The sequence below is a fragment of the Exophiala mesophila genome (genome assembly GCF_000836275.1).
Source record: "Exophiala mesophila strain CBS 40295 unplaced genomic scaffold supercont1.2, whole genome shotgun sequence".
Classification (NCBI taxonomy): domain Eukaryota; kingdom Fungi; phylum Ascomycota; class Eurotiomycetes; order Chaetothyriales; family Herpotrichiellaceae; genus Exophiala; species Exophiala mesophila.
In genome coordinates this window covers 3,606,735-3,634,695 of record NW_015622505.1, presented here as the reverse complement: position 1 = coordinate 3,634,695, position 27,961 = coordinate 3,606,735, and the positions used below count along the sequence as shown (strand labels likewise).

At 50.3% G+C, this 27,961-nt stretch overlaps 8 protein-coding genes across 8 annotated transcripts; 4 read left to right on the top strand and 4 right to left on the bottom strand.

Moving 5' to 3' along the window:
• Positions 1-64: 64 nt before the first annotated feature.
• On the top strand, positions 65-1,816 carry PV10_03102 (agmatinase). Its single transcript, XM_016367502.1, has 3 exons — positions 65-426; positions 492-618; positions 761-1,816. The coding sequence occupies exons 1-3, from the start codon at positions 277-279 to the stop codon at positions 1,777-1,779; spliced, it is 1,296 nt and encodes a 431-aa protein (XP_016227020.1). The 5' UTR covers positions 65-276; the 3' UTR covers positions 1,780-1,816.
• Positions 1,817-1,822: 6 nt separating this feature from the next.
• On the bottom strand, positions 1,823-5,367 carry PV10_03101 (uncharacterized protein). The gene has a single exon (XM_016367501.1). It carries the CDS (start codon positions 5,278-5,280, stop codon positions 2,188-2,190), a length of 3,093 nt encoding a protein of 1,030 aa, XP_016227019.1. The 5' UTR covers positions 5,281-5,367; the 3' UTR covers positions 1,823-2,187.
• A 1,317-nt stretch (positions 5,368-6,684) lies between these two features.
• Positions 6,685-8,681, bottom strand: PV10_03100 (dolichyl pyrophosphate Glc1Man9GlcNAc2 alpha-1,3-glucosyltransferase). Its single transcript, XM_016367500.1, has 4 exons — positions 8,571-8,681; positions 8,322-8,510; positions 8,076-8,269; positions 6,685-8,029 (listed from the first exon to the last, which is right to left on the bottom strand). The coding sequence occupies exons 1-4, from the start codon at positions 8,628-8,630 to the stop codon at positions 6,877-6,879; spliced, it is 1,596 nt and encodes a 531-aa protein (XP_016227018.1). The 5' UTR covers positions 8,631-8,681; the 3' UTR covers positions 6,685-6,876.
• Positions 8,682-8,971: 290 nt separating this feature from the next.
• PV10_03099 (uncharacterized protein) lies at positions 8,972-10,836 on the top strand. Its single transcript, XM_016367499.1, has 2 exons — positions 8,972-9,288; positions 9,356-10,836. The coding sequence occupies exon 2, from the start codon at positions 9,388-9,390 to the stop codon at positions 10,654-10,656; it is 1,269 nt and encodes a 422-aa protein (XP_016227017.1). The 5' UTR covers positions 8,972-9,288; positions 9,356-9,387; the 3' UTR covers positions 10,657-10,836.
• On the bottom strand, positions 10,794-12,961 carry PV10_03098 (asparagine-tRNA ligase). Its single transcript, XM_016367498.1, has one exon. It carries the CDS (start codon positions 12,701-12,703, stop codon positions 10,985-10,987), a length of 1,719 nt encoding a protein of 572 aa, XP_016227016.1. The 5' UTR covers positions 12,704-12,961; the 3' UTR covers positions 10,794-10,984.
• A 1,194-nt stretch (positions 12,962-14,155) lies between these two features.
• On the top strand, positions 14,156-17,678 carry PV10_03097 (uncharacterized protein). The gene has a single exon (XM_016367497.1). The coding sequence runs from the start codon at positions 14,611-14,613 to the stop codon at positions 17,176-17,178; it is 2,568 nt and encodes an 855-aa protein (XP_016227015.1). The 5' UTR covers positions 14,156-14,610; the 3' UTR covers positions 17,179-17,678.
• A 2,996-nt stretch (positions 17,679-20,674) lies between these two features.
• Positions 20,675-23,375, top strand: PV10_03096 (cell division control protein 42). Its single transcript, XM_016367496.1, has 6 exons — positions 20,675-21,320; positions 21,368-21,586; positions 21,665-21,772; positions 21,843-21,962; positions 22,218-22,676; positions 22,723-23,375. Exons 3-5 carry the CDS (start codon positions 21,753-21,755, stop codon positions 22,657-22,659), a joined length of 582 nt encoding a protein of 193 aa, XP_016227014.1. The 5' UTR covers positions 20,675-21,320; positions 21,368-21,586; positions 21,665-21,752; the 3' UTR covers positions 22,660-22,676; positions 22,723-23,375.
• Positions 23,376-23,501: 126 nt separating this feature from the next.
• PV10_03095 (uncharacterized protein) lies at positions 23,502-27,773 on the bottom strand. The gene is made up of 4 exons (XM_016367495.1): positions 27,708-27,773; positions 25,792-27,653; positions 25,565-25,664; positions 23,502-25,319 (listed from the first exon to the last, which is right to left on the bottom strand). The coding sequence occupies exons 2-4, from the start codon at positions 27,618-27,620 to the stop codon at positions 23,889-23,891; spliced, it is 3,360 nt and encodes a 1,119-aa protein (XP_016227013.1). The 5' UTR covers positions 27,621-27,653; positions 27,708-27,773; the 3' UTR covers positions 23,502-23,888.
• Positions 27,774-27,961: the final 188 nt, after the last annotated feature.

Sequence of the window (27,961 nt, the reverse complement as noted above, 5' to 3'; positions counted from 1 at the left end):
CCAACGACACGACTTCCACAGACTCCGTCATTACCTGTGTTCTTTGAAAGAATTTGTTAAAAGAATTATATGTACCACAGGAGTTCGACGTATATGCTCTTTCTTGACAGTTCAATGAGGTCAATATGAAGATACGATTTGACTGAACCCATCTTCTGATTTAGTTCCACCACACCAACGTCGCTATCGATATCTCCACCTTTATGAGCTCGCTATTTAATTAAAGGTACAACAGATATATATGACATATTTCTAGGACCTCATATTGTTATCACAATGTATTGTTCACACATCTGCACCACTGCAGCCTTCCTCTTTGCTCTACTCCCCCACGGCTGGGCTTCTTTTTATGACAATCCTGAGGTTGAGACTCCCCCAAAGTCCGGAACTCCATTAGACGAATTGAAGGAGAAATGGGATTTTGAGGTAGGTGCTGATCCTATACAGACAGTAACAAGAGAGCAATGACTGACGACTTGATACAATTTCAGTGGGCATTTAGTGGAATCTCAACTTTCGCTCATCTGAAGCATGTCAAATGCTTATCAACGCCCTATGAGCCATTTGATATTGGTATCATTGGAGCTCCGTTCGACACTGCTGTTAGCTATCGTCCTGGTAAGTGTAACAACAATACATGTGCAACCATTTTACTTTCGAAATCCGGTCCTGCATTGCATGAGGCCATGCTTCTGTTTGGCGTCGGGTCGATATCCTCAACGATCCATGTAGAAATAGTCGACTAACCAACCATCTCCAGGCGCTCGCTTCGGCCCTCGTGCCATCCGTGCTGCTTCAGCACGTCAAACCACATTTCGAGGCTTCAACCACCGAGCGGGCATCAATCCATATACAGCATGGCCAACGCTGCTCGACTGTGGCGATATTCCCATCACACCCTTTGATAACGCCCTTGCCTTGCACCAGATGACCTCAGCGTACACTGAACTATTATCACGCCGGCCACAGTCGCACGCAAACCCACCCAACCACATCCATCCCAAACTCATCACGTTGGGAGGCGATCACAGCGTCGCACTGCCATCACTCCGTGCTCTTCAAAAGACCTACAACCAACCCATTGCCGTGTTGCACTTTGACGCCCACCTTGACACATGGCATCCAGGCGCCTATCCCTCGGCCTGGGCCTCTCACCCCACCCAAGCCGACTTCACCCACGGCACCATGTTCTGGATCGCCAGCGAAGAAGGTCTGATTGCCAATTCATCTTCCGTACACGCAGGACTACGCACTCGTCTCGGCGGAGACGATTATGGCGACTACAGTAACGACGAACGACAGGGATTTCTCCGCATTGAAGCCGACGACATCGACCATTTTGGCATCGACGGCCTCGTCGAAATGATCATGGGCCGCATCGGCACCGAAGTCCCCGTCTACCTATCTGTTGATATCGATGTCATCGACCCAGGCTTGGCTCCTGGCACCGGTACACCCGAAGTCGGTGGCTGGACCACCCGTGAAATGATACAGATTCTTCGCGGAATCGAAGATCTTAACCTCGTTGGGGCCGATCTCGTCGAGGTGAGTCCAGCTTACGATAATAATGCCGAGGGAACCGCTCTGGCTGGTGCTCAGATTGTCTATGAAATCTTGACTAGTATGGTCAAGAGGGGTATGAAGGATCGTGGCGAGGAGATTATCGAGAGGCTCAAGCCTGGTGATATTAGAAAGATGGCTCTAACTGATATGGTAAAGGGTAAAAAGTCACCTGGGTCGAATCACGTCAAAGCAGAAGAAGTCAAGGATGAGTTGTAGTAATAAACATACAGTTTGTATCTAATCTGTAACCCTCGTTGGGGGCAAATTGTTATTATACTCTGTTCCGCATAAAGGCCTAATAAGCCATACCAGGGGAAAGGCTCATTCATGTGTAGATGTCGAATACCATGTTTTGGTCCAAAACCAATTTACCAACGTCCGTTATGTTATGGGAGATCATCTTCTTCAACCCTACATACTCCCATATTGTTGGACTCACTCAGCGAGGTCGTCCAAGACAAGGTCTTGCACCTCCTTGGATCCACTCTCAAACGCCATGCTCACTCGCTCTGCTGTTTGACCACCGTTTCAATGCACTTCATTTTCATCGTGATCGTGGTTGACGTCAAATGACAGGCTCCAATTGCTTTTCCAATACTCAACTCCATAGATTTCTCTAGATTTCTAGAATGCATACCGTGAACCTTGTCGAGTAACAGGCTTACCCTGTCGGTTCAGAACGACTGTCATATCCGAAGCACTATTTCGTGTTTTTGGATTATCGTCATAATTCGTCGAGTTCTTCTTGCCGCGACCAGTCCGTGGCCGAGGGGGCAAGTCGATATGCTTGTGGCCAAGCTCTCCCAGTGCGGTGCTATTTTGCCACTTCAGACAACGATGACTCTTGTCGTTGATGTATGTTTTGGTCCTGGTCGACATCCGTGTCGCAGGCTCCTCAGATGGCTCCCGAGGTACCAGATACTCAGCTCTGGTCTCCATGTACTTGATAATCGTATCGCGATGCAAAGACAACTCTTTCCTGAGCTTGAGTTCGCGTATTCCTCGCGGATCTAACCATCCAATCAACATGTCGAGCTCTTCGGCGGTTTCGTAGAAGCCCCATTGTTGTGCCGTTCGCAGGTGGGTTGATCCTTCCTCGGCCTTTTTGCGCTCTGCGGGTGTCATTTGGAAGTTGTGGTAGTAGGCTTTCCGCTCCATCTCATTAACGTCGATGTAGCCTTCCCGTTCCATGTCATCCGGACCTTGGACCCAGATCCGACCGTTTGCATACCCGGCCTCGGCCGTGGAACTGTCTGGCAACCCGCCATATGGCATTGCGTTGCGTTCAAACCACCAATAACGATTGCAGAATCGATCTTTCCCAAGAACTCGAGTGCGTGGACAGTCGGCTTCTCGCAAATCACTGTCGACAATCATAATCTGGTCTTCCGCCTCTTGGAGCTTTTCTCTCTCTTTCTCAATCTGTTTCAGCACTTTCTGGTATTCCCTGCTTCCTTTGTTTTGCTTGGCCTCTGCTGCTTTTTCTTTCCTTTCTTGTTCTTCTTCCCGTTTTCGTTTTCGTTCAGCTGCTCTATCGTTACCTCGTCTCAGTGAGCGAGTCATGACCGGTGCCTCATCTTCAGAATCAGGGATAGAAATGTCGCCATCAGCGTCCTTGTCCGCCTCCATTGCATCCTCAAGCTCTGTAATGGGAGAGGGCGATTTCTCCGGCTCGGGCGCCAATAGTCGCTTCTCCGTTTGGAGCTCCTTCAGTCTGGCCAGCGCCTCTTTTCGAGTTCGTTGGTGCTCAATTTTCGTTTTGCGGTATTGTGTCATTGTGTTGCTCATTTCCTCTAGGAAGTCTTTGACTGTCTTTGTTTCCAAGAAGAGCCGACAGATGATTTGGAGTGCTTGAGCCCTCAGATTGATATCCATCGTGGAGTACTGGATGGCGGCCGTGTCAATAACGGCATCGGCATCAAGAGGAGCCAGGTGAGTCAGGATGGCGTTGCAGTCATCAGTCAATCGGGGCCGTCCAGAAACTTGATGCAGCAAGCCAACCATGATCAACTCCCAACCTCCATTGCGGAAATCTCGCTTCCGGAGTCGGTCAATCCAACCGTATTCGTCAAACATTTCGGCGGCACGATGGGTGATGACGGGCTCTTCAGGTTCTGGCTCAGGATCGGGTTCGACAAACTGAACTTTATTTAGACTGCTTCGTGTTCGTTTGGCAGGATACTCGGGTTCTGGGGTGGGTGTGGGCGGTCTGCTCTCTTCTACTTCTGATTCGTCATCCTCATCTTCCTCACCGGAATCTGGGAGGTCCGGCAGGGAGATTTGGATTTCTCCATCACCGTCATGCTCGCTGTTAACCAACTGCTTCAAAAGGGCGCAGTGGATCTCGACAAAGAGCTCGCAATCAGCTTCGACAGATGAAAACTGCATTGCATCGACGAAGTCATCAAAAGTAAATGAATCGAGTTTGAGAACCTGGCAGTAGACATTGACGGTGTTCCAGATTTCGAGCAGGAGACCGACAGTGCCTTCTTTCAGACCGGGAATGACGGAATTGGACGTGGGTAATCCTTTGGCCTGCGTCTTGGTGACAAATTTCAGGCTGGGTCGATGGGTTCCATCTCGAAGTGGCTCAACTTCCATGTCATCGATGGGATACTTAATCGGTGGAGGTGGTGGAGGGATCGCTTGTGGAACTTGAACCGACGCAGCATGAGGGACGCCCCTTTGCGACGAAGGGTAGATGTTGTAATTTCGACCATCTGGGGGATAGCCATTGTAGTAGCCGTGCTGCGACTGAGGATATTGTACGGGATAGCCATGTGGTGGGTAAGCATGATCGGGGTGGACATCGTGCGGCTGTGGCGGGTAGTAGTATTGCTGTTGTTCGGCGACCTGGCCATTTTGTGGTTGCTGACCTTTCTTGGACTTTGGGGCCGGCTTCAGCTCAGGAAAGCGTTGTGTTGGCCAGGTGGCAGAAGTATTTCCAGTATCCACTTCCTCTTTGGCGACGGCATTAGTGCTGTTTCTCTTCTCTGCCTTTTTAGCAGCCACCTTGGTGCTATACAGCAGATGAGCAGGCACAGTAGTATCGATGCGGAAACGACGGGCGATCTCAGGCTTGACAAGCCAGGGTGCACCGTTCCAACCTTCTCGCGTGACGGTGTTTTTGATGAAGGAACGCAACATTTGTTTGGTAAAGACCTTGCGGTCTCTCACAATGTGGTTGTCGTCGACAAGAGCCTCCTCTCCCGGTCGGTCGGGTAGTCTGACAAAGTATCTTGAAAAGGCATCTCTAATGACCTTTCCGTCCAGACCTTTGATTTCGGCGAACTTTGCCTTTTCCCTCACGTAACCAGTTAACCTCGTGTCGTCATGTAGAATGGCAGTGACAAGTTCTCCCGGGTAAAAATCGTTTTTGAAATCATTAAAAACTTCCTCAACCAAGTTGTCGATGCGGGAAGTGGTTGAGAATTGAACACGACGTAAGACAGGATCGCGCAAAGCCTGAGGAAAGGCTTCATCAATCTCTCGCGAGCCAGCTTGTTCGCTTCTGAGCGCGTCGAAAAAGTTTAAACCTGATCGACCAGAAACTTCGCAGGTGAATCTTTTGGACTTGTAAAAGTCCATGCGCTCAAGGTATGCATCGTACGAGACAAAAACTTCGTTGGTCTCGGGAATGACCCAGAGATCAGTGTCTTGATCGTCGATATGAGGATGCTGCAGGTAGCGAATAGGCTTCCTCTTAAAGAGCACCATGTTGGGCCCGGGGTGGTGGGTGTTGACAGGCTACAAGGTGCCCGCGCGGTGTGCAGCGAAGGGCTTCGGGAGAAAAGGGGTGAGATGGGTTCAAGGATGGGAGGACCTGTTGATGAGTGAGTTTAGTGATGTAGACGCGTGGAAAGAGGAGACGAGGGCATTTGGGGAGCGAGTTGTCGGACATGCGACACGAGGTCAACCTGATATGGAGGTGGAACAACATACATTTGATGGTGGGGACGCGTCGGGGGAGGAGGAGAGAAGTATTTGATCGAGTCGGAAGGGTGGATGGTGGGTGTGGGCGAGAAGTGGTGGATGGCGGAGAGGGTTGAAGAAATCAACATGGCTAGGAAGTAGAAGAAACAAGAGAAAGAAGAGGTTATAAGAATGAGCACTGGATGTGGAGTGGTAGGAAGAGGTCGCGGAAGGAAGAGGCAGTGGGCAGTGGGCAGCGGCAGTGGGTGGACGCCATGACTGGGACCAATAATCATCATCCTTGAGTGGCTGCGGAGGGACAGGCGGTGGGTGACGCCTCTGAGTGGCCCACGCGATGAGATCAAACGTGAACGGGGATTAGACAATTGTACACTCTCCACAAAGCACGGCGAGGACCTCAGGTGGGTTGAGTCATTTCTCCGTTGGAAAGTATCATGTTAGGTTACTGCTGTTTGGCTTTATCTACTCCGTATGTCCTAGATCTGTAGTTGAGTTTATGAGGGCAGGTGCAAGTTGAAGTGACGAGATGGTATTTTGTTTACATGGGATTAGTCCGAGGAAGGCGCGAGAAGATGAGCTTGTTGGCTACTTTGACTTCCTACAGTATGTTGGAGATTCTCAGTCTCTATGGATTGTGCTGATGGAGTCAATGTCCTTGATGCACTGCCCTAGCAGCCTCGTAGGTGAGGGTGAGAATCTGTCCACGAGAAATCTTCCGTGCAAAGTGATGCGATGCGTTCATCAGCGCCTTGACGGACGCCACGCTAAGCTATAAACAGACAAGCTCCCTTCTTAACCGTTCGAGCCGTGCAACATGGTCGCGCCTGCCTCGGATAACCTACTATTGTTGGTCATGGGATCGCCAAGACCCGCTCTCCAGGCGGCCTCTGCTAGTCCTCGATTACACCAATCGTATTGCATCTCGACCCTCGATGGCCCATGGCCACTTGGATCTCCATCACCAACTGCGCAGACAAGGTGTTGATTGTACTCATTCGACTCGGCATCCCACGCACTATCCAATACAACCATTTACAACCACTGAATGGCTCGACCGAAATAGCTATTTGCCATTATCATCTATTCTCCTCCTCACACCTCCCTCGACCCACGTCCCCTTTGCCCGGTAAGGTGGATCGCTTCGTCGACCAGCCTGCTCAGCACCCTACGAGACGCTTTGAACCACCGCCAGTCTAAAATAAAGTCGTCATCCGCATCCGCACCACTTCTGCAATCTATAACATGCGGATCAAAGTGCTCGCCTAATGCTGACAAGGCTACCATGTGGGTTATTCGTATTATAGATGTATGTGGCCCGAGGGCCTCAATCTGGATGTTGACATCCCCCAAGCTCATTTTTCCAGCCACCACGACAATGAATCAAGCTAGGTAACACACCATGAAGCCCACCCAAGAACCCAACACTCCAACTGCCGAGTAGGTGCTGATGAACATCAACGGTAGGAATTCGTACCTGTTGCCAAAGATGATCCCATGAGCTAGTGAGCAATACACCATCAATGGAACTGATATTACAATGTAGAGTAAGGCGAATCGGTCCAATAAAAATACCCGTCTCCGAGCTGGCGCCGGAGCAAGTTGGTCGAAAGCGTAGAGAAAGATGATCAGCCATGCCACCGTGTACGCTACCTTGATGGGGAATTCGGCCGCTGTGAACAAGAGCGGAAACAGCGACACGTGCCCTGCCACCGCCAATGGCCGGAAACTAGCCAGATGAGAGCGGTCTCTGACAGCCAATAGACTAAATGGAATCAAGACGAGAAGAATGGCCTTCTCATGGACATGCCAACCGAACAAGAACGAGGCGTATCCACATAGGGTGACGGCTCCAACAAATGCCTCCCAACTTGGCTTGAACCATAGCTTGGTCAATGCTATCATCTGGAACGCCAGAGAAAGCCCAAAGCAATGTTGCGCCGTGATATTGGGTAACACGGCGAAAGATGTGTCGCCCACCAACCCTCGGGTTACGCTCGCGAGCGCAGATGGATCAACCTTGAGACCTAGATATGGTGCCATTGCAATCAAGGCCCTATCTGCGAAGGAATAGATCGCCCATACGTTCGGTGCCCAGTAAGCATGGCAGAGTCCACGGGAAAATGGAAACAGACGACTTTTGAGTTGATCCAGCTGGGCCCATAGAGCAAATGGTCCGAAAACCGACGCAAAAACCCCAACGATGCACACTCCGAGCTTGATGATGTTTCCAAATCGTGGCCGAAACATATTCTTGGGTTGCAAGCAATAAACTCGGAGTAGATAAACAAAGTATGCTGGGGCCAGGTATAGATATATATGCTTGAGAGACAGGAGAATTGCGAACGACACCCCGCTCAACAGCATCGTAGACTCTTTCCTGGCCAGCACCAGAGACAGTATTAGGATACCATACAAAAACCCATTGTACTGGAAATGTATGTGATCGATGATGAGCAACCCGGGAGAAAGTAATATGGATAACGCAGCTGCATGGCTCTGTCGCCGTGTGGATGGTGGGCAAGATACAGTATACCTAACATGTCAGTCAGGTTCGAATGCCCGATATGTGACGACAATACCTATGAAGAGCATAGACAAGCAGGAGCTCTGTTATGATGACAGAACTTCTCTGAAAAACAACAGTTGCCCAGGAGCTATACCCCAGGTTGGAGATTTGCAACATGTCCGAGTCAATCAGCTGAGCAGGTTGTGATAGAATCCATTCGAATACCGCAAAGGCGGGAGGATAGTCCAGTGTCCATTCGGAAGTAGCCTATAATCACTTAGTATCAGATCCAAAGAATTCAAAACGTCTTGTTGCTGACTTCATAATACCACTCCTTGACGGGCAATGATTGGGTGATAGCCAGCCAATTCCGGTGAACTTCAAAATCTGTTGACTTGTATGCTGGAAACAGGAGTATCTTGAAAGCTGTGGCTACGACAGCTGTCTGAAACAATGATGGCCATTCATCCTGTCCAGGCTGTCGTGGAGCTCTAGGTGTTCGCTTGTCCTGCATCATTTGATCAGCACTCACAGATTTGCTCCGAAATACGGACTATTGTCGACAAACAGGAATGATTGGTGTGATACTCCGCAGCTGGCCGAGCGTCTGCGACACTGCCTGAGCCATGATCAAGTCAGATCATTGGAACGAGGCGGATTTCAACGAAGTGGGATCCAGATACATGGTGATGGACATACAAACACGACATATGTGACGTTTTCGCTGTGCATGTTGAAGTGGCGTGGCACTGCTTTGCCTAATGTTCCGCCGTAGGTATGTATGATCCACTGCACTCTTTAGCACCCCCGTGACCCTTCTTTCCCCAGCGCCAATCTGGCAGCCACGAGCCACCACCGTGTCATTCCGTCATCGCCCCTACCAAGGCCACCTTAAACTTTTAGGTACTCGTAGGCAAAGAAACGCCCAAGAGCCTTCGTCTGCGCTACCGACACTAACAATGGTTAGGTACTATATCATGTCCAAATCACAATCCATCCCGCTTCTATAAGCATACCAACCATTTTTTGGCATTCATGGAATCATTCAAACATCATGTTGCATCGAGCACTGTAAATCATAGACTCATTGTTGACACCAACCCTCTTTCGCTCGTCGTTGACGTCGGACGTGAACTCCGCCTTTGCATTATCTGCGTCTGCATTGCTTGGACCACGGTGTCCCTGGCGCGAACCTGGACCGCGACAACTAACTTTGCCAGCAAGAAAGGACCGGCCTCATCGTGATAGAGGTGTCCGTCCTGTTTGAGAATACTCCATTTTACTAGGTGAGCATGCTATCCCAATGCCATCTTTGCTCCCCTCACATACTAACTACCCTTTGACATCATCAAGCCTGCGTTCCAGTTGTCCCAGCTCTCGCCATCATGGTTCTCTACCTGAGAACGATTTGCTTAACTCTAGCCTGGGCCATCACAGCCTTTGCAGAGGATCCTCTTGAGCAGTTCTCCTTCGGACACCAAACACCTCTCTCCCCCAATTCCTTCGCCATCCCAGGATGGTCAATGCTAGGCGAAGGCCACGTGCCTCAGCTTCTATCCGACAAGGTCATCCTGACTCCACCCTACGGCGGCAATAAACGTGGTGCACTTTGGAGTGAGAATGCAAACTTATTACAAGATTGGATGGTTCAGTTCAAGTTCCGTGCGGGCGCGCCGGATCGAGGAGGTGGAAATTTGCAACTGTGGTACGCAGCAAACGGAGAGAAACAAGTTGGCACATCCACGATATATACTGCTGGCATCTGGGAGGGCTTAGCGATCGTGATAGACACTGTTAGTGGCACTCAAAAGGTCCGGGGGTTTCTCAATGATGGTTCAGTCGACTACAAGTCCCACGCAAATGTCGATGGCCTGGCATTTGGACACTGTGACCACGCCTATCGCAACCTGGGCCGGCCTTCATTGATCACCATCAAGTCGACTCGGAATGGTGGGATCGATGTCCGCATCGACGGCAGACATTGTTTCAACACCAACAAGGTGGTCCTTCCAACCGGCTATGACTTTGGCATGGTCGCCTCCTCCTTCGACCCTCCAGACTCTTTTGAAGTCTTCCAGTTCTCCCTTGCCCCGACGACACCCACCCCTCCCCCTCCTCCCTCGACGCCCGATCATCACCAACATGAGCAACCCGTTGAAGACCAACAGCAACCCCAGTCAGGATCTGATTCACAGTCATCCTCTTCTGCCTTCAGCGACGCTCAAATGATCGACATGCATAATCGCCTGAATCAGCTTTCCAAATCGATCCAGAATTTGTTCCTTGAGCTTCAGCGGCAGACAGCCGCTGCAGAACAACGACACAACGACCTCGTTTCCAAGCTCCCCAATGGCGGGCTCATTTCAAGTTTGGACTCACGCGTCTCCAACCTGGACCGAATGATCGGGAATCTCGAACGTGAACTCAAATCATCCGATCACAACACTCAATTCCGAAAACTGAGCGAACAGCTCACACAGACACACCAAGGTGTCACTGAACATGTGCCAGAAAGACTACGAGAATATGTCCAGGCTCACACGCCACGCATTGGATTCATCCTCTACAGTTTCATGGCGTTTCAAACTTGCTGCGTCGGCGTCTTTGCATGGTTCAAATGGCGGAAAAGTACCATGCCTAAAAAGTACTTGTGATTTGCCTATCCATTGTAAAACACACTCGGGGCTTGCCCAGACTACTGAGACAAGACCTGCTTGGTGGGGGTTGATCCGGGACTTGCTGGGGACCCAGGGAAGAACTCCATGTACGAGGGTCCCATGGATATGGGCCATGTAATTTTAACGCTTGGATGACATGAAGAAATCTAGAAATGCTATTCTTTGCCCAAGATCCAAAGCCAACTTGACTTGACTTGACCCGAGTCATCAACTGACTCATCCATCCCTCCCTGTGCTTTCTCGCCTCCATTCCTGGCAATGCTTCACTTCACGTCACGTCACATCATTGATCATTGTCATCCACCTATGGTCTGCATCTATACGCAAATCTCGGGTACAGGGTACACTCTCTAACAGTCCAGCGGCCAGTCATCCAGGCGAGGAAACGCTCGAGGCCCAAGCCGTAACCACCGTGAGGAGTAGTACCGTAACGTCTCTGGTCGGTATACCAATAGTAAGGCTTCGGATCGATACCCTCACGAGCGTAGCCGGCCATCAACTCCTCGTAGTCGTCGATACGCATACTACCACCGACAATCTCACCAACACCAGGCATCAATACATCGACACTTTCGGTAACGCGAAGATCTTCAGGGTCTTTCTTCATGTAGAAGGCCTTGATCTCGACGGGGAAATGGGTGAGGAAAATCGGCACGTTGAGAATATCGGTCATTCTTCGTTCCGCGGCTTCGGCAATATCGTCGCCAAATTTGTGTGGCTCGCCGTCTTCATTGGGAATATCGTTCTCCACAAGCCATTCGATGGCTTCGGCGTAGCGCATGCGTCGGAATGGTCGAGATGGTTTTTGGAACGAGGGGTTGAGTTCGCGGATATATTTGCCCACGACGGGGTCGGCTAGGGATTTGTCCACGACGCTGCAGATGACGTCTTCCAAATGAGCGAGGAGGTCGGGGAAGGTAATGAAGTTGAGTTCTCCTTCAATGTGCTCGTACTCGGACAGATGGCGTCGCGTCAATGATTTCTCTGCTCGGAATGACGGGCGCATGCAATAGCAGTCGCCGACCGAGGCAAGTGCCGTTTCGAGGTAGAGCTGGGAGGATTGAGTGAGATAGGCTGGTTCGCCGTAGTAGTTGAATTCGAATAGTGTGGCGCCGCCTTCGACCTGTGTTTGCACCATGGCTGGTGGACAGACTGAAGTCATGCCTAGTTCTTGGAAGGTCATGCGGAAGGCCAGGTCCACAAAGTGACGGACCTTCAGGACTGATGAGGCAATGTCGCCACGAATGACTAAGTGCCGGTTGTCGAGGAGGTTTTGCGGGTCGCCACCTTCTTGCACTTTGTTGGTGATGGCGTCCTTGTCGCCCACCGCGGCGCCAATGATGGTGAAGAAATCCGCGTGTAGCTCCCGGTCAAGAGGTGCATGTGCTTTGGGTGGGAGGGCTTTGAGTTCGCCCCGGATCTCAATGGATGTCTCCAGGGTTAGGGTCATGGCTGCGTACGTCTTGATCATTTCTCCGCTGAGAATGCATTGCATCTGGCCATAGCCGTCGCGGAGAGTGATAAAGATCAGGTCCTTTTGAGAGCGAAGATGATGGACATACCCCAAGACCCGGACACGAGTTCCCTTCGAGTCGGCCGTCCCCAGCTTGATCTTTGCGGGGTCGGTCTCCTGAAGTCTGATTCTGATCGGTGCTGGGAGACTGGCATCCTCCTTGATGACGATCTTCTTTGCATCTTCTAGCACTTGTCGTCGCTTGGCGGCCTCGGCATTCTCGCGAAGTGCTAGCTCAGAAGCCTTTACTTGTTTCCGCTTGTGCTGTTCATACAGGTTGGTGGCTTTCTTCAAGGCAGACTTGGATGCAGGTTTCCATTCCAGACGTGCCGACGCATCGCTACCCTCTTCCACCGTACCAGTAATTGATTTGCGGGTCAGATAAGTTGAGGAGCTGCCATCAGCCTTGATCATGGCATGTAACAGGGTTTTGTAAGGCGCAGCCTCAGTTCCAACTGCCGTGTCGTCATCAAGGCCGATGTCTTCGTCAATATAGATGGTAGACGCCATATTTGCGGATCGTTGTGTTGAGTCTCAATGTCGTGTGGACAACAGGTGGGATTTTGGGATTTTGGGATTGTGATAAGAAAAAAGGCAATGACTCAATGACTCAAAACCAGGAGTGTGCCAAGACTTCGACTCGGTGCGTTTCAAGAGACAGTTCTATTCCCTGCGAAACGGCAATAAGCTTTCAAAGGGTAGTGGACGCACAGAATGTGGCTTTTTCTTGTTCGAATGGTCTGGAATGACAATGTTTGAAGCTTAGACATAGCCATATAATTTCATGTCTAGGTATGTCTTATGAGTCATGAGCGTCATGCGGCGGCTAAAGGTCACGTTACTGGGGCACAGAAATTAGACGCGCGACAATTGAGAAGCGCGCAAGGAGGGAAGATTTGAGGGGTGGAGGGAAGCCAATTTAGGCCAGGAACAGCGTTCGCCAAACGTCCAATCAACTCGGGAGTTTGTCGAAGTCAATCAAAAGAAGAACGTGTGCACAAGGTTTGGGATCCTTTCGAGATGCAGCAAGTTTTGGGCCCAAACTAGGATGTTCATGTGCTGTAGAAATCCTGCCGCAGTCTCCTGTCAAGCAACGCATACCCAAATTATATTTCCAGATGAAGTAGCGAGGTCTGTCAATCGTCAACCCCTGACCTCGAGTACCTGGTACATCGAGGTCGCCTGGCTTCTGCCTCGGTAGATACCTAATAACAAGGTGTAGGAAGGAGACTGCTACACTGCTTTCTTTATGTAAATTGGCTAGTACCTTACTGTAGTTAGTGCCTAGAAAGCCCCCTTAACCGGCAAGCCATCCACTGCCCTCCCTTCCACCAAACACAACCCAATGATGGTGCAGAATTTACTCTGCCCCTGGGCTTACTTCCTCCACTGTGATCATCTTCAATTCACTAGTGCAGATTTGATCGAACGGTGTAGAGTCGGGTGAAGACTATGACAAGAAGGATAGCAGTCAGCAGGCTGGAGGCTGCACGTTGCAGGCTGCATATCGCATATGCAGGAACGGTGTCCAGGCAATTTGAAGGTCTTTCCCCAGGCTTTATTCCAGGTATATGTGATGGCAAAGGCGGATGGAATATCCATTCCAACAACGTCCCTACCGTAGATGGAATCAAATATGTCGGTCTCGCTAACCTAGTGACCCCATTATGCTTCAGAGCCAACAGGTTTAGGCACCTCGGCGCTCCACCAGGCGTTCAGAGAGTCCCCTCGTCCTCCCTGGTGACCTTTTCATTCCAGGGACGTTTGAGTGCCCGGGGCCGTAACCGCCGCCCCCATAGTCATATCCACCCAACCACACCCTGGCCGCTCTTTCACTTTCCGGGCCCCGTTGATTCATGTGTAGTCGTTAGCTGCTAACCACTTTAGTCCCCCCATAATAACTCGTCTTTTGATCGCGTTCCCCTGCCGTGCCAGGGCTGCGAGATCCAATGCCTGCGGAGCGATGCCACCAGACACTCATTCTCAATCTTCACTTTTCAATTCCTCCATCCATTCGCCTCGTCTGTGTTGTTCCTTCCCTCATTCTTCTGCTTTATTCATCCTTCGTTTCCATCGTCCGTTTCTCAGATCACCTTGATTCTTCACCAACTGCAGGTGCCTTCGTTCACTTTCTCTTCATTCACTCCCTTCGGCCACCCACTATCCTTGACCAGAGCCTCGACCTATTCTTGTGATCCTCGAGTCACTTTTACAGCAGAACTTGAAAAGCCCTCGCCGACATCTTGTACACTAAACCTATTTGACGACAGTTTATACCATCTTCACCTTTTGAATACCGGCTTTTGCCATTGATTTGACATCACAGATTATCCTCGATCCCTTGCTACGTTCGAACGACATACGACAACTCTGTCCCTGAACCTCGTCTGGTGGGCACCCCCGCTGCAGAGCCCCATATGCTAGCCGCAATGCAGAGTCAAGATGTGTTTGGAGGACTGGGGAATCGATATGAACAATCAAAATTCATTCCAGGTAACACTGGTTTCAGTCATGGCGCGTTCAACACCAACCCAGCACCATATGGAGGCTACAATGACCGCAATCTGAGAAAGACCACTCTCCCTTCCATCAGCACCGCTACCAAAGATCAGCCTCCCTTCGTCGGGAACGAACAAACCCCTGGCACTGCTTTTGACATGAATTTCACCCCTTTGCTACCATCACAGTTGTTACTCGGAAGTCCTTTCCAGCCTGGGTCTCCAGGATCCTTTGCCTCTCCTCAATTCCCGAGTTTCAATCGCTTTCCTCAAGGCACAAATGCCCTGCATCACCAGACGCAGCAAGTTCACCAGAACCAGCAACTTCATCTGGGTAGCCCTACCCAAGCCAATGCCAACCCAATGTCCCCCCAGGCATACTCCTCCGTCATGTCTCCCGAGACCTACACTGCCACATCACCAACCGGCTTCTCTGGACTTGGTGGTGCAGCCTTCAGTCATTATCAGCCAATGGTCGGTATGAACAATACATGGATGACTGGTACCAGTCGGACTGTTTACTTGGGCAACATTCCTGCCGACACGTCTGCTGAAGAGATACTGGGTCATGTCAGAAGTGGCCAGATCGAGTCCGTACGGCTTCTGCCCGAGAAGAACTGCGCTTTCATCTCCTTCCTCGACAGCAGCTCGGCCACACACTTTCACTCTGATGCAATTCTCAAAAAGCTGGCTATCAAGGGCAATGATATCAAAGTTGGATGGGGAAAGCCGTCATCAGTTCCTACCTCCGTTGCCCTTGCCGTACAACAATCCAGTGCCTCGCGAAATGTCTATCTCGGTAATTTACCAGAAGACATTACCGAGCAGGAATTGCGAGAAGATCTAGGGAAATTTGGACCAATTGACACCGTCAAGATGGTTCGTGAAAAGGCCATCGCATTTGTCCATTTCTTGTCAATTGGCCATGCCATTAAGGCGGTAAATCAACTCCCTCAGGACCCAAAATGGGTGGCACCTCGTCGTGTTTACTATGGCAAGGACCGCTGTGCCTATGTTTCCAAAACACAACAGCAAAACGCCGCGCAATATCTGGGGATTGCCCCCGGTTACGCCCATGTCTTGAATGGAGCTGATCGGGACCTCATTTCCAATGCTCTCGCACAGCAGTCTGTTGCTGCTGCTGCGGTAGCCACTACTGCTGGTGGCGTGAATAATCTGGGCAACCGTACCGTGTACCTGGGTAATATCCACCCCGAAACCACCATTGAAGAAATCTGTAATGTTGTTCGAGGAGGCCTTCTACACCATATACGCTATATTCCTGACAAACATATTTGCTTTGTCACATTCATTGATCCAACTTCGGCTGCTTCATTCTACGCATTGAGCAATCTTCAAGGGCTCATGATCCACAATCGACGACTCAAGATTGGCTGGGGCAAGCACTCTGGAGCACTTCCGCCGGCGATTGCATTGGCTGTTAGTGGCGGTGCGTCTCGAAATGTCTACATCGGCAATTTGGATGAGAGCTGGAGCGAGGAGCGCTTGCGACAGGACTTCTCCGAGTATGGAGATATTGAGCTCGTCAATACCCTGCGCGAGAAGAGCTGTGCGTTTGTCAACTTCACCAACATCGCTAACGCAATCAAAGCAATCGAGGCTGTTCGTGGGCGAGAAGAGTACAAGCGGTTCAAGATCAATTTCGGCAAGGACAGATGCGGTAATCCTCCGCGACAGAATCTGAATATGAATGGCAACCAAGGCCGCATGCAGGGTGGCATCGACGGCACCGATTCTCCTGCCTTGGTGAATGGCTTCGACCATGCAGCCTCGCAGACGGGATCGAGCCCGACACGATCTACCATTCCTGTGGGACCCAAGGTTGTGGCTCAGCCGATTCGACAGCAAACAATGCCTGCCACTCCCTCTGCTATTCTCAATGCCGGAGGCCAGAATCCTTTGACCATGTATTTGACCCATGTTTCGCAACAACAGCAAGCCCAGGCTGAGCAAGACCTACGAGAGGAGACACTGTCGTACGCAGCACATCAAACGCAGCAAAATCAGTCACTGTCAAATCAGCCAACACCTTTGTATGGCGATGGCCCCAACGGTATGTCAAATGGGTTTGGTGGTCTCGATGCTGCCACTCCGTCCCACGTTCCTCGCCAGAACAGCATGAGCGGGGGATTGGGCAACATCTCGTTGAGCAATGGTAACTCGACGACTGTTGGCGGTCTGCTTGCCCCAACCCATACCGGCTTCGGAGCGAGCCGTAGTGCTCATTCCCGGGCAGTATCATTACCCGCCTTCTCGCAAGAACTCTTCAGCGGAAGTCACGCTACCCAGCCAGGACCATCCTCGTCACGCGGGTTTGGGGGCCATGCACCACAAGGCAGCTTTGGGGGATTTGGATCTGCGTTTGGCACTGGCTTCGGCACCAGTGGGTTCAATGGGCTTGGATTGACCAGTGACAGCCGATCAGGGCTTTCCGGCTGGGCCGAGGAAGAACTCGGAGCAAAATAAGTGGTTGTAATATTTCTTCCATATGTGTTTCTAGGTTTTTTTGGTTTTGATTTTTTTGGAGTGCTGGATGAGTGCGCTTCGATGAAACGGAGGAATCGTGTGAACACACCGTCAACTAATAGCATGCATGGATCGGAACGATTCGTTTCATCTGGAGATCTTTGGCCAACGCCCATATTGGCGCTGAGTCTTGCGTGCTTCTTATTGAGCACCATATGATGTGCACCATGCGCTGGCAGGGTGGTCCAAATGGGATATTATCTCTACCTCTTGAATCTATCTCTGACTTGGGCTTCGAGTCTCATCGAGGCGCACGCATATGAGTTCCAGAAAACGGTGAAAACGACGAGTGAAGCATGAGGCATTAAGAGGGCTGGTGGCCGCTGGCTTGGTGAGCATTACAGAGCCCCGTCTAGCCTGGGAAGCCCATGTAACTGATTAATTTGATGCAACCGAATAGACTATTGATTCAAGTCTTTATCATATCCTTTACTGATAGATCTCATCTTTCTTGAGAGGTTAGCCTGAAGCATGAAAGTGAATGCTGTTTGAGATAAGCAACGTGGTTGCTCAATAAATGACGTGAACACCAGTGTCGGAGATTCTATTGCAGGACTGCTCTGAGGCCTGCTTCAAGCGTGTCGACAGGTTTGACCAGTGCCGCTAGCAGATGCCCACCAGATCCCCTCAGACGAACAAGCAGATGTTGATCAGGTACCAGCTCTCGTAAGAGGTCAAGGTACCATATACTCGTATACACAGATGTACTCTCAACGACACTGTCGGAGGATGCAGAGACCCTGACCGCGTGTACAGGAAAATGGTAGTAAATGCATGGAAATGTGCAAAACGGAACCAAGAAACAGTATCGTGATAGGTACCTAGAAAGATTATATCCCATACAAATATCCAAATCCGATTTCCATTCCATCCGCACACCCAAAATACATCACCTTCAGCTGGTAGGTCATACCAATCAACATTGTCATCTGCTCCACCTGAACGTTGACGGAGCTCGACAACCAGCTTTTGTTCAGCCAATAAATTCACATTTCGGAGGACACAGTCTTGAGTCTTCAACTTCTTTGAGATATACTTGTCGAATCTGACCTGTCCGAGTGCATCTCTTTTGCCATCTGAATATGTTAGTAAAACACCCGAACAATACTGAGCGTCACCGCCCGGCCGGCAGATTTGGATCTTTGTATTTGGCTCGAGATGAGCTTTACTCAAACACCATCCTTCTTCTGGACTCCCAGCTGGGAGGGACGGAAAAAATTCTCCAGGCGAGATGTTGAAGCCTAATGCCCGGATGTAGGTAGATGCAGTCGAAGTTGATATCCCAATCTCCGATACGCCGTCAAACGAAGTGGTCGCGGAGCAATGGCATAGACTCTCGACGTGACCGTCGAAAAAGGGACAGAACGCTTCATATTCGAAATAGTCTTCGTGCTGCGGTTGCGGTCCAAAACAATAGGTTCGGTCGAGGCTGGTGGAGACCTGATTCTTTCAGTGACTCGTCCTCAAAAGGGGCTGAAGACACAAAGCAATACCTGAATGACGGGATAATTGGTTGGAAACCTCATATCTGATATTCGGCGAACTCCCACTACCCGGATATTTTCGGCTGTGCGTAAAAGAAAATACGAAAATAAGGGACTTTTTTTGCCATACTTTTTCTCAACTTGACTTGCAAATGATTCGAAAGTCGTCATTGATTGTCGCCCATGACAGAAAAGACCTACAGTTCGAGTGTCGAGAACGACAGCTGTGAGACCTGAGATGTCCCTCAAGTCATGGTAGTCATACCGCCTTGTGCTAGAGGATGGACCTTCGAAGAACCACTCGGTATTTGGTCTATGTACGAATGGCGTGCTCCATTCGGTCACACCGCCAAAAGAGCCTTGAGGAACGAGAACTCTGAGGAAACGTCCCTAGAAAATATTAGCGGCCAGCGCAATGAGATCGACCGACACTTACATCAGAGAAGGCTCAAAGGTTTTTCGGCCTGTGTATCGGCGTTTCTTGTATCGATCGTGTAGGATTATGCTGATTCCACTGTCAAACCGACAACCTGATTTTCTTGACTCGTGCTATCAAGGCTAAGGATGCCAAAATGGTCACAGTGAACCAGCAATTGATCTCGAACGTACACACTTCTCGTCCATTCTCGAAGCGGTCTAGTATTGATGCTGGTTAAATATTGACGTCCCTCAGATTCACTGAATGTCATAAAAAGAGTCATTCCCGCGTTGAGATTGTTGACGTCGATCCAAGTAGGGTAGGAGAACTTGCTGTACCGCCTCACCACCATCATAGCGCGGGTCAGAGATACCAGTTCTGGAACATCGTCAAGATAAACAAGGATCTCCTCAGCCACATCATATGGAAGGAGTTTGAATGGCCACGTGAAGGTATCCAGAAAATCATTGGTGAAAGACTTTAATACCTCCAACCCTGAAGGCACCAGAGGGCGGGCTGTCAAGGCAAGTTTACAAAGACCTTCCTAGGTGATTTCGCCGCTTTTGAGTAGAATGGGACAGTACTGCTTCAAAACAGCAGAGCATCGCGTATGGATAAACGCCATTCCAGTGTCATTTCTAAAGCATCTCGGACAGTATGTTTGGCCTTCATGTTCGGCAACTTCAACTGGTTAGAGAAGCTGGGAGTGTAGATGTCTATCTACACTTACGGTCATAATCACCAGATTCAGCAAATGAGCAGAATATAGACGTAGCTTTCTCTCTTGGGCATTCACAGGCAGTGGCACAAGGCATGGGAGCAAGAAGTTTGAGGATTTATGCCATTGCAAGGGAAGGCACGTCTGTCTCACCAAGACTACTGTGCGTAGTGTACAATGGTAGATGCAGGTAGGAAGGTCGTAAATCATCCCTAGAGAATTCTAGATATGGTTAGAGTTACAACGGTGTAGGACACTGAACTCCTAGGCTCTGCATGGGATTGCAGTGCTGCCTAATGTCCGTGTCCCTTAACAACCATCTAGAATGAGGACACTGGTGCGCTGAGAAGGAGTACTGTAAAATTCGTGTTAAGCTGGGTTGTTTTGGCCCCTAAGGAGCACTTGGTCAGTTCGTGTTAAGTTGAATATCCTATCTGACCCTGTAAGAGTGAAATGTGCCAATTCCCATAGGCCGAGAGGCTGGTCAGGGATCCCGGGGAAGGTCGCCTCGGTGCTTCCAAGTTCCTTCGGCTACCCTCGTGCACCTGTGCCGCCAATCTTCAGGCTAGGACAGCAATCAACAATAACCGAACCACCAAGCATGGAGTTCGTTGAGTTCTCCAGAGAACGCGTTATGGACACAGCTAGACATAACGAGGTACCTACTCCCTATGCTATATTCATGCTTTTGGGCCGCTCAGAGGCAAAATGTCCAGTCTCGTAAGTACCTAGTAATGTACCTAGTATCTACGAGTAGTAACTTCGGAGTCAAGTACTCGAGTCCACACCAAAGTCAACCTCAACTTCGCGAGTTAGCCCCATTCCATCCAAGTTCACGCATCCATCTATCTCCTAGCCTATTCCCATTCAAGGCCTGCCCTCTCTCCGTGTCTCCTCTTTCTCACCTCCTTGGTGTGCTCCTGATCCCATCTCATTTCAGACTCTCTACCTGCCTCTACCTGGGGACTTCAACTCGCTCGCTCACATCCCAACTCTGACACCCGCCGAAAATCTCTCGTTGTTACGGCACCATCATCAGGAGTCCAATCTTAGGAAGGACATCAAAGAGTCACCATCCCCAATCTGACATCCACCGCTAAAATCGAACCCTATTGTCACCGCCCACTCCAGTTGTGACCTTCATTTTTCTTCTTGATCCTGTCCACCCCATCCCTTCCCACTTGGAATCACATCTACTTCACACCACATTCTCTACCAATTACCTCGGATCTCCTGTCTAGTCCAACTGATATTCATCCACTGCTTCTTCCCTTTCTTCCTTCGACCAACGCTTCACATCACTTCTACTCATCACAACTCGGCGCGTGGCCCACCAGAGTCGGAGTCGCGCACTATCGCTCTTTCCCGCAACTGCAACCGCGCCATTCCTCCATCCCCCCCCCAAAGATCTTCAATCGGACGCTTTTTCACCTTCACTTACATCACCATCATTTCCTCCGTTGTAAGTCTCATTAACACAAACAAAACACCCTCTTAATTGACAGACAGACTTCCTTCATTTACTGCCGCCTAAATCCGATAACTCTTTCCCCGGCTCGTGTTGTTGCCTTGCGCAGTTTTGACGCCCTGCACCCATTGCCGATCCTCACTTCTCCCACCCTCCAGACCCGCTTCCTCCACCGCACCCTCGACTTCGACATTCCCCTTACCCCCGAGCTTTCACGCAGCAACAGTAATATCATCCTCTGCTTCAGGCTCGCGTCTTGAGTAAGCGTCCACAAAATCTCCTGACGAGACTTACTGTCCTCGTTGGTTCTACACCAAGGCTAATATCCGTTTGCCTAGGTGCTCACGTGCGACAACTCCCCTTCAAAGCCATTCACCCTGACATACCACTCTCTCGATCAGCCGCGCAGAAAGACAGCAGGACACCATGGTTGTAGCAACAATCAAGTATGTTGACTGCCTATGACCTCTCCCTGCCTCAACCATGACGCCGGACATTCTACTAAACATTCCCTAGATGTGTTGTTGTTGGTGATGGTGCCGTTGGAAAGACCTGTCTACTTATCTCCTACACAACAAACAAGTTTCCCTCCGAATACGTGCCTACTGTCTTCGATAACTATGCAGTCACGGTTATGTGAGTTTCCTTACCCCTTCCATCGTGCAGCAGACAACTTGTGCGGGCCTCCAATTTGTCATTTCGAGCAAGACGTGATATACTCACAATCCGGTTGTGCGCCACCACCACCATTACGGACTCTGCTCAAACGCTGAATCTTCAGGCCTGTCTCGCCTGACTCGCCTGATTAATCGGCTCCGCCTTCGCGCTTTACCCCTCCTCTGTATAACCTGAAACACCTAAGCACGTGCACTAATCTAAGTTCTTGTTCAGGATTGGCGATGAACCCTACACCCTTGGCTTATTCGATACTGCCGGACAAGAAGATTATGACCGATTACGACCTCTCTCCTACCCTCAGACCGATGTTTTCCTCGTCTGTTTCTCAGTAACTTCGCCAGCCTCGTTTGAAAACGTGCGAGAAAAATGGTTCCCCGAAGTCCACCATCACTGTCCTGGTGTTCCATGCCTGATCGTCGGTACGCAGACAGATTTGAGAGATGAACCATCCGTTCGAGAAAAACTTGCAAAACAGAAAATGCAACCCGTCCGCAAGGAAGACGGTGAACGCATGGCGAAAGAACTGGGCGCCGTCAAATATGTCGAGTGCAGTGCTTTGACCCAGTACAAACTCAAGGATGTTTTTGACGAAGCCATTGTTGCTGCATTGGAGCCTCCACCGAAGAAGAGCAGTAAAAAGTGCACAATACTATGATGTGGCAGACTCATGAGGTAATGCACATATCGACATATTCATAACATGTGCTGACTTGAGCAGACTTGGCTCCTGTGTCCTAGATACAACACCTGGATTTGGAGGCTGGCATGGCTTTTGGACACCATATCCAACCACACTTGATCATCTTGTGCAAGATGTGCTCTATTCAGTCTCATCGGTCTCACCCAGCATCTTGATCCTTGCCATCAAATCTAGACAGCTCTGGCTCCGGGGCACGAATCTTCTTCCTAGATTGGCGTTTCTTTTTATGATTAAGCCTTGAGGTGGGCGGGCAATGGCAAATGGCAACGGAGTTGATATCCATGTTGCAAATGCAAAGTTAGGGGCATGCGGTTCTGAAACTGAAAGTGGCGTTCTGGGGCGTTAAGTTGTATCCCATCCGCCAGCACCGCCTGCCAGCCACTAGTCATTGCGTTCAAGTTGAAATGCATTCTTGCAGTGTGCCACATCTATTTACACCATTCCAAACACCAGAGTACGCACCCAAGAGGGTTGCGCAATTCAGCCATTCAGCCATTTACTCATGCTTTGCAGAGCCATGTTATGCGGTCCGAATTGAGCACCTGAGCTATTGAGCAATTAAGCGATGCGTGGCCTGGCTTGGTGTGCAGACAGATTCTCCTTTTTATTTTCCTTAGAGAGAAATGAGATCAAGATGAATTAGAGACGTTGACATTGGTCATGTACTTGCTACTTGGCTTTGCTCTGCAATCACTGATAGGTCTCTCATTCCTAGTCCCTTTGCATGGAGGTGTAGTCAGTGCCAAAGTCAACGTGACATGGCATCGAAATAGAAAAAATGATGAATTTCAATCTCAGGCACACGCAAATCAGGTCATGTTTGTACATACATATATCTGCACCCACTTACTCGCTATATGGAGTTTCTAAGTGGCCTTGGTCCGGATGGCGGACGATGCTAGAATTAAAGATAGAGATGAAGAAGCATCTCAATGTCATCATCATCCTCAATCACACGTCTCGTCTCTCCTAATCATTAAACTTTGAAGATGGCCACGAATTCCCCATCCAAATCATCCTATTTCCCATGGTCTCGAGCTCATGTTGGCAGCACTGAGAATGTTTGCCGTGGCATCTGAGTCGAGGACCTACTTTCGTAGCCTCGTTGGTCCCCCATCCACGGAGTGTAAGCTCGTCACCTCGTCAGAATTATGTGTACCTGCTGAAACAAAGAATCCAGGCCATCAAGGACTGACATGCATGTCATTGTCCGGCTCCTCCAGTGGTGGGTATTCGGACACATCCTCTCCGTTGGTAGCAACGGCTTTGCCAGCCAGGACCGGTGGGATTGATCGTGGTGATAGCTCACCGTTGGAGCCTTCAAATGACGCCGAATATGACGTGGCAGCCGACCGGTTATCATAACCAAGGAGGGCAAGTCTTTTGCTGACTAGATCTTGCAACTGGAGGAGTTGCTCCAACTCCGAAATCTCCATGGAGTCTGCAACTTCAGGCGGCGCCTCGCTGATCAGTGAATTAGTGAGTTCGGCAAGCGCATCGCCGGAGAAACCATTGATCCCTTGTTGAGACATCTCGGCAAGATTGAGTACAGTTTGTTGTTCTCTAAAAGATCGACTGCGCAAATTGGCATTGGCCCGCGCCGTTTCGGCAATGGCAAGGGCCTGCGAGCCAGTCCAAAAATCGGGCTCCTTCATCTTGACCACGTACTCCGTGGGTGGATGGTGTAAAACAAGATTGTCAGGACGATACTTCTTGCTTCGTATGTGTTTTTCTGCATTCATCTGGCGGGGGAAAGACTGATCCTCGTACCAACTCTTTTTGACCCGATCAATAAAATCAAGTCGGATACCTTCTTCGGGCACCCGGTAGATCTTGCCATCCATGACCTCTTGCTTAGTCCTGTCAAAAGTCACAGGGTCGGGCATGAGTTCTACCTCGATGATGCCGTTATTTTTGAATCCCCGAGGAAATGGTACGTCCAATGGGATGGCATTCTTGGGGCGGCGAAGCTTGGGTACTCTCCCGAGGGAACCAGGTTCGGCTTCAGCCTGGCGGCTGAATGATGCAACGTCGTGATCAACATGCAATGGACATTTCCACGACGATCCGGGTTTGTTGTCGCCACGGCGTCTTGGCGGGATAGCCAATGGAGGACTAACGCAGTCTAGATGCCATCTTGCCGGGCAAAAGTCACAAGGAATGATATCACGACCTTGTGATGTGTGTCCACAGAGATAACACATGATGAGCTTGCCCTTGCTATCGCGCAGCTCCTTGTAATTGGGTTCTTCGATGAAGCCAGCTCGGTTCATCTTGGTGAGGTTGTTCTGAGTCCGAGGAAGCGCGACTTCTTCATACTCGCCCTCTTGGCCGGTACGGACACCTTCAAAATAGTCGCGCACATCGAGTGGGAGAGTGAAAGCCTTGGGAATGGTTTTGTCGATTTGACCAAGAACCAGGCCAAGAATGCCAGTAGGGGTTGCTTCCTCGGGAGCGCGATTCGCAGCACAGGATGGACAATACCACGAGCCCTCGACCTCATGATCGGGATTGAGAGGTGGCTCGAGGCAAGCATGATGAAAGGAATTGGTGCAGCCATCACAGCATAGCAGGATGCCTTCTCCACTGCACGAGTAACAAAGCTCATCATTGTCCTGTATTTTCAAGTCAGAGTTTGCAAAATTACACATGAATCATGAGATGCGAAGAATGATGAAGAAAAATGATGCCCTGCTGTAGAGCTTCGACCCCGAAAAGCGTGAGAGGAGGGGCAGAGAGAAAGGAGAGCAGCCAAGGAGACTGGGAAGGACGATGGGAGAGTCGAATGGGAAGAATGGAAAAGCCAGATGTGAAAATTGGCGTAATGCAACCGTGCTGGGATGAATGGATGATGGCTTACCTCTGTGCCTGATTCTGCTCCGTGGCTGGTTCCAGGGTCGCGTCCAGCCCCCGCACGAGAAATTCCGGCAGTAATGCCGCCGTTCTTAGGTTTGTTCGGCCTGTCCAAGACTTGGGTCAGCAACGGGTTCTGATACTGTAACTTGAAATTTGCACTGGTGCATGGGACGTTTTGATGATTCCTGATAATCATTCGGGGTAGAATGTACGTCTCACAGGGTTACTTACGAAATGAAAACTCGGGCTGAACGTCTTGCTCCTCGGGTAGGAGCTTGGAATCTGGTCGCCCGTGGTGTAGTACCTCGTGACGAGATGTGAGTAACGCCAGGAGCAGGTGCAGGCTGCCCTGGACCAGGAGATGACCTGGAGAAAGGAGTAGGGGCATCTGCAGGGTCAGAAAACGAATCTTTTCGTAACCTCCTGCGAGGAGGCCCCCCGATCACCAACGTGTCGTTTCCGTTCTCCAGCGCGGCTCCGAGTGTGAGAGCGGATTGTGACGTATGCAGATAGTCGTCATGAAGCACTGGTGGAGGAGGTGCGAGGAGATCGGGAAAGGGATCAATCGAGCCACCATCAACCGGATCTCTCATGTGGCTCTCCTGGTGGGGAAATGTGTTGTAGTCATGGAAACTTTCACCCAGATAACGGGCTTTGCGTTTCGAAAGTTCATCAATTTCGTATTCAGGCTCGACTTGGGACCTGCGCGCCTTTTTGGACGTCGCTTTCGATGAAGAATGGGCTTCCGACCCTGTTGGATTGGGAAGCGACACGTGAGTAGTAGGGTTTGCGGACGAGCGTAGCCTACTCGACGCTCCAGATTGATGTCTGCTAAGTCTTGTTCCGTTTGATCGTGACCTTGTGGCACTGTGGTGAATGCCATTCGAGCGGCCGTGATCAGTAGCGGTGCCAAACTCGTCAGGCATGGTCAATGACTGGGCCGAAGACAAGGAAGATACGCTGGAAACGCTCCGCGATCTCTTTCGCTTGTTTGACGAAGAATTAGGTTTCCGAGCGGAAGTTCTCAAAACAGGTTCGACTGGTGCGGGAAGTTGACCGACAGTCGATGCTGAGGTCCAGTTGTGGTCTTGACTCTGGCGAGTAGCTCGGAAGAGGGGTGCCACATAGGACTCACGATAGTCCTGGTCATTTGGATCAGGGGCCCCAAAATACAATCGAGGGCCAGAGGTGATGTCTGCATGGGTAGAATCATGGGCGGCGGGAGTCTGTTCGGGACTCAAGGAAACATGACTCTGGCGACGAAAAGATTTGACGCCGGACTTGATGTAGCGTTTGAAGATTTTGAACTGTTGATCAGTGGGAGATTGTGAGATAACAGCTTCGAGGACATTCCACAGATCGGGGATAACTTGAGCATCATCCCGCAGTCTCCGCAAGCCCATGACAAGGTTGAGAGAGCCTTTGTCTTGCGCTTGTTGGACGGCGTGTTCGACATGGCTGTTTAGGCGGTCCTGGCGAATATGCTCTTGTATGGAGACTGGCTTGGGTGAGGCATGGTTGCCAGGGGTAGTAAAGCTAGATCTGACTGACGAAGGAGAGTAATTGGGGGCTTGTGGCATGCTTGCAACTTCTTTCATAGATGGACGACCACGCGGCGGACTGGAAATGACAATTGTATCGGGTAAACGAGGCGGATCAGGGGGTAGCTGTGATGAGATCTCTGGCTCTCTGGGGGCGGCCGGCACGTCGGATTTGTCCAGATCGGGGGTTGGTGTGTGAGTATTGTCGACGTGGACGGAGGTGGGTTGAAGTGAAGGACGGACATAAGGCGTCAACTTGAGTTTCTGCAACAGCTTTTGAGAAGGCGGGATTCCCAATGGCTGCATGTTTTCCAAAACACCACCCTTTTCCAGACCTTTTGTATCTTGATAACTCGGGACTGCAGGCCGGACCGCGGGTTCGATCCATGTATCCAAACTGGTCTGCAAGCCATTCCTGATCTCCGGAATCTCGACTGTCTTTACAGCAGGTTCTCTGTCTCCAAAGGTGGCGGGACTCGAGTAGCGGCTGGATCTTTGCCGCAGCGATCTCGTCGCCATCCTGCTCTCGCTTCTTCGCGCCACACGCGCGGACTGGAGATGAAACCGTGTCAGAGACGTGACTGAAATGAATGGAGATGAACTTACGATAGCCTGTGCAGAGGCAGATTGGGCGAAAACGAGTAGATCGTGGGGAATAAAGTAGAGTGTGAGAGGAGTGGGAGAGTTGTTATGGGAAGAAAGATGCAATGCAGCGCAAGTTCAAGTTTACGCAGTGGAGGCAGGTGCAGGTTGGGGGTGCAAGTGCTAAGCGGACAATCGCAAGACACACAGACTTGGTGACTAGCCAGTAAGTAAGTCCTCAGTGAAGACGGGTTGCTAATAATTAGTTAACAAGATCG

Coding starts and splice junctions, on each gene's coding strand:
- PV10_03095 (XM_016367495.1), bottom strand. CDS start 27,620: ATGGCGACGAGATCGCTGCGGCAAAGATCCAGCCGCTACTCGAGTCCC. Junction 25,665..25,791: donor TCAGCCCGAGTTTTCATTTC/GTAAGTAACCCT, acceptor AGTCTTGGACAG/GCCGAACAAACCTAAGAACG. Junction 25,320..25,564: donor GAGCAGAATCAGGCACAGAG/GTAAGCCATCAT, acceptor TTGAAAATACAG/GACAATGATGAGCTTTGTTA.
- PV10_03098 (XM_016367498.1), bottom strand. CDS start 12,703: ATGGCGTCTACCATCTATATTGACGAAGACATCGGCCTTGATGACGAC.
- PV10_03100 (XM_016367500.1), bottom strand. CDS start 8,630: ATGGCTCAGGCAGTGTCGCAGACGCTCGGCCAGCTGCGGAGTATCACA. Junction 8,511..8,570: donor GTATCACACCAATCATTCCT/GTTTGTCGACAA, acceptor CAAATGATGCAG/GACAAGCGAACACCTAGAGC. Junction 8,270..8,321: donor TCAAGGAGTGGTATTATGAA/GTCAGCAACAAG, acceptor AAGTGATTATAG/GCTACTTCCGAATGGACACT.
- PV10_03101 (XM_016367501.1), bottom strand. CDS start 5,280: ATGGTGCTCTTTAAGAGGAAGCCTATTCGCTACCTGCAGCATCCTCAT.
- PV10_03097 (XM_016367497.1), top strand. CDS start 14,611: ATGCTAGCCGCAATGCAGAGTCAAGATGTGTTTGGAGGACTGGGGAAT.
- PV10_03099 (XM_016367499.1), top strand. CDS start 9,388: ATGGTTCTCTACCTGAGAACGATTTGCTTAACTCTAGCCTGGGCCATC.
- PV10_03096 (XM_016367496.1), top strand. CDS start 21,753: ATGGTTGTAGCAACAATCAA. Junction 21,773..21,842: donor ATGGTTGTAGCAACAATCAA/GTATGTTGACTG, acceptor AACATTCCCTAG/ATGTGTTGTTGTTGGTGATG. Junction 21,963..22,217: donor AACTATGCAGTCACGGTTAT/GTGAGTTTCCTT, acceptor GTTCTTGTTCAG/GATTGGCGATGAACCCTACA.
- PV10_03102 (XM_016367502.1), top strand. CDS start 277: ATGTATTGTTCACACATCTGCACCACTGCAGCCTTCCTCTTTGCTCTA. Junction 427..491: donor AGGAGAAATGGGATTTTGAG/GTAGGTGCTGAT, acceptor ATACAATTTCAG/TGGGCATTTAGTGGAATCTC. Junction 619..760: donor TGCTGTTAGCTATCGTCCTG/GTAAGTGTAACA, acceptor AACCATCTCCAG/GCGCTCGCTTCGGCCCTCGT.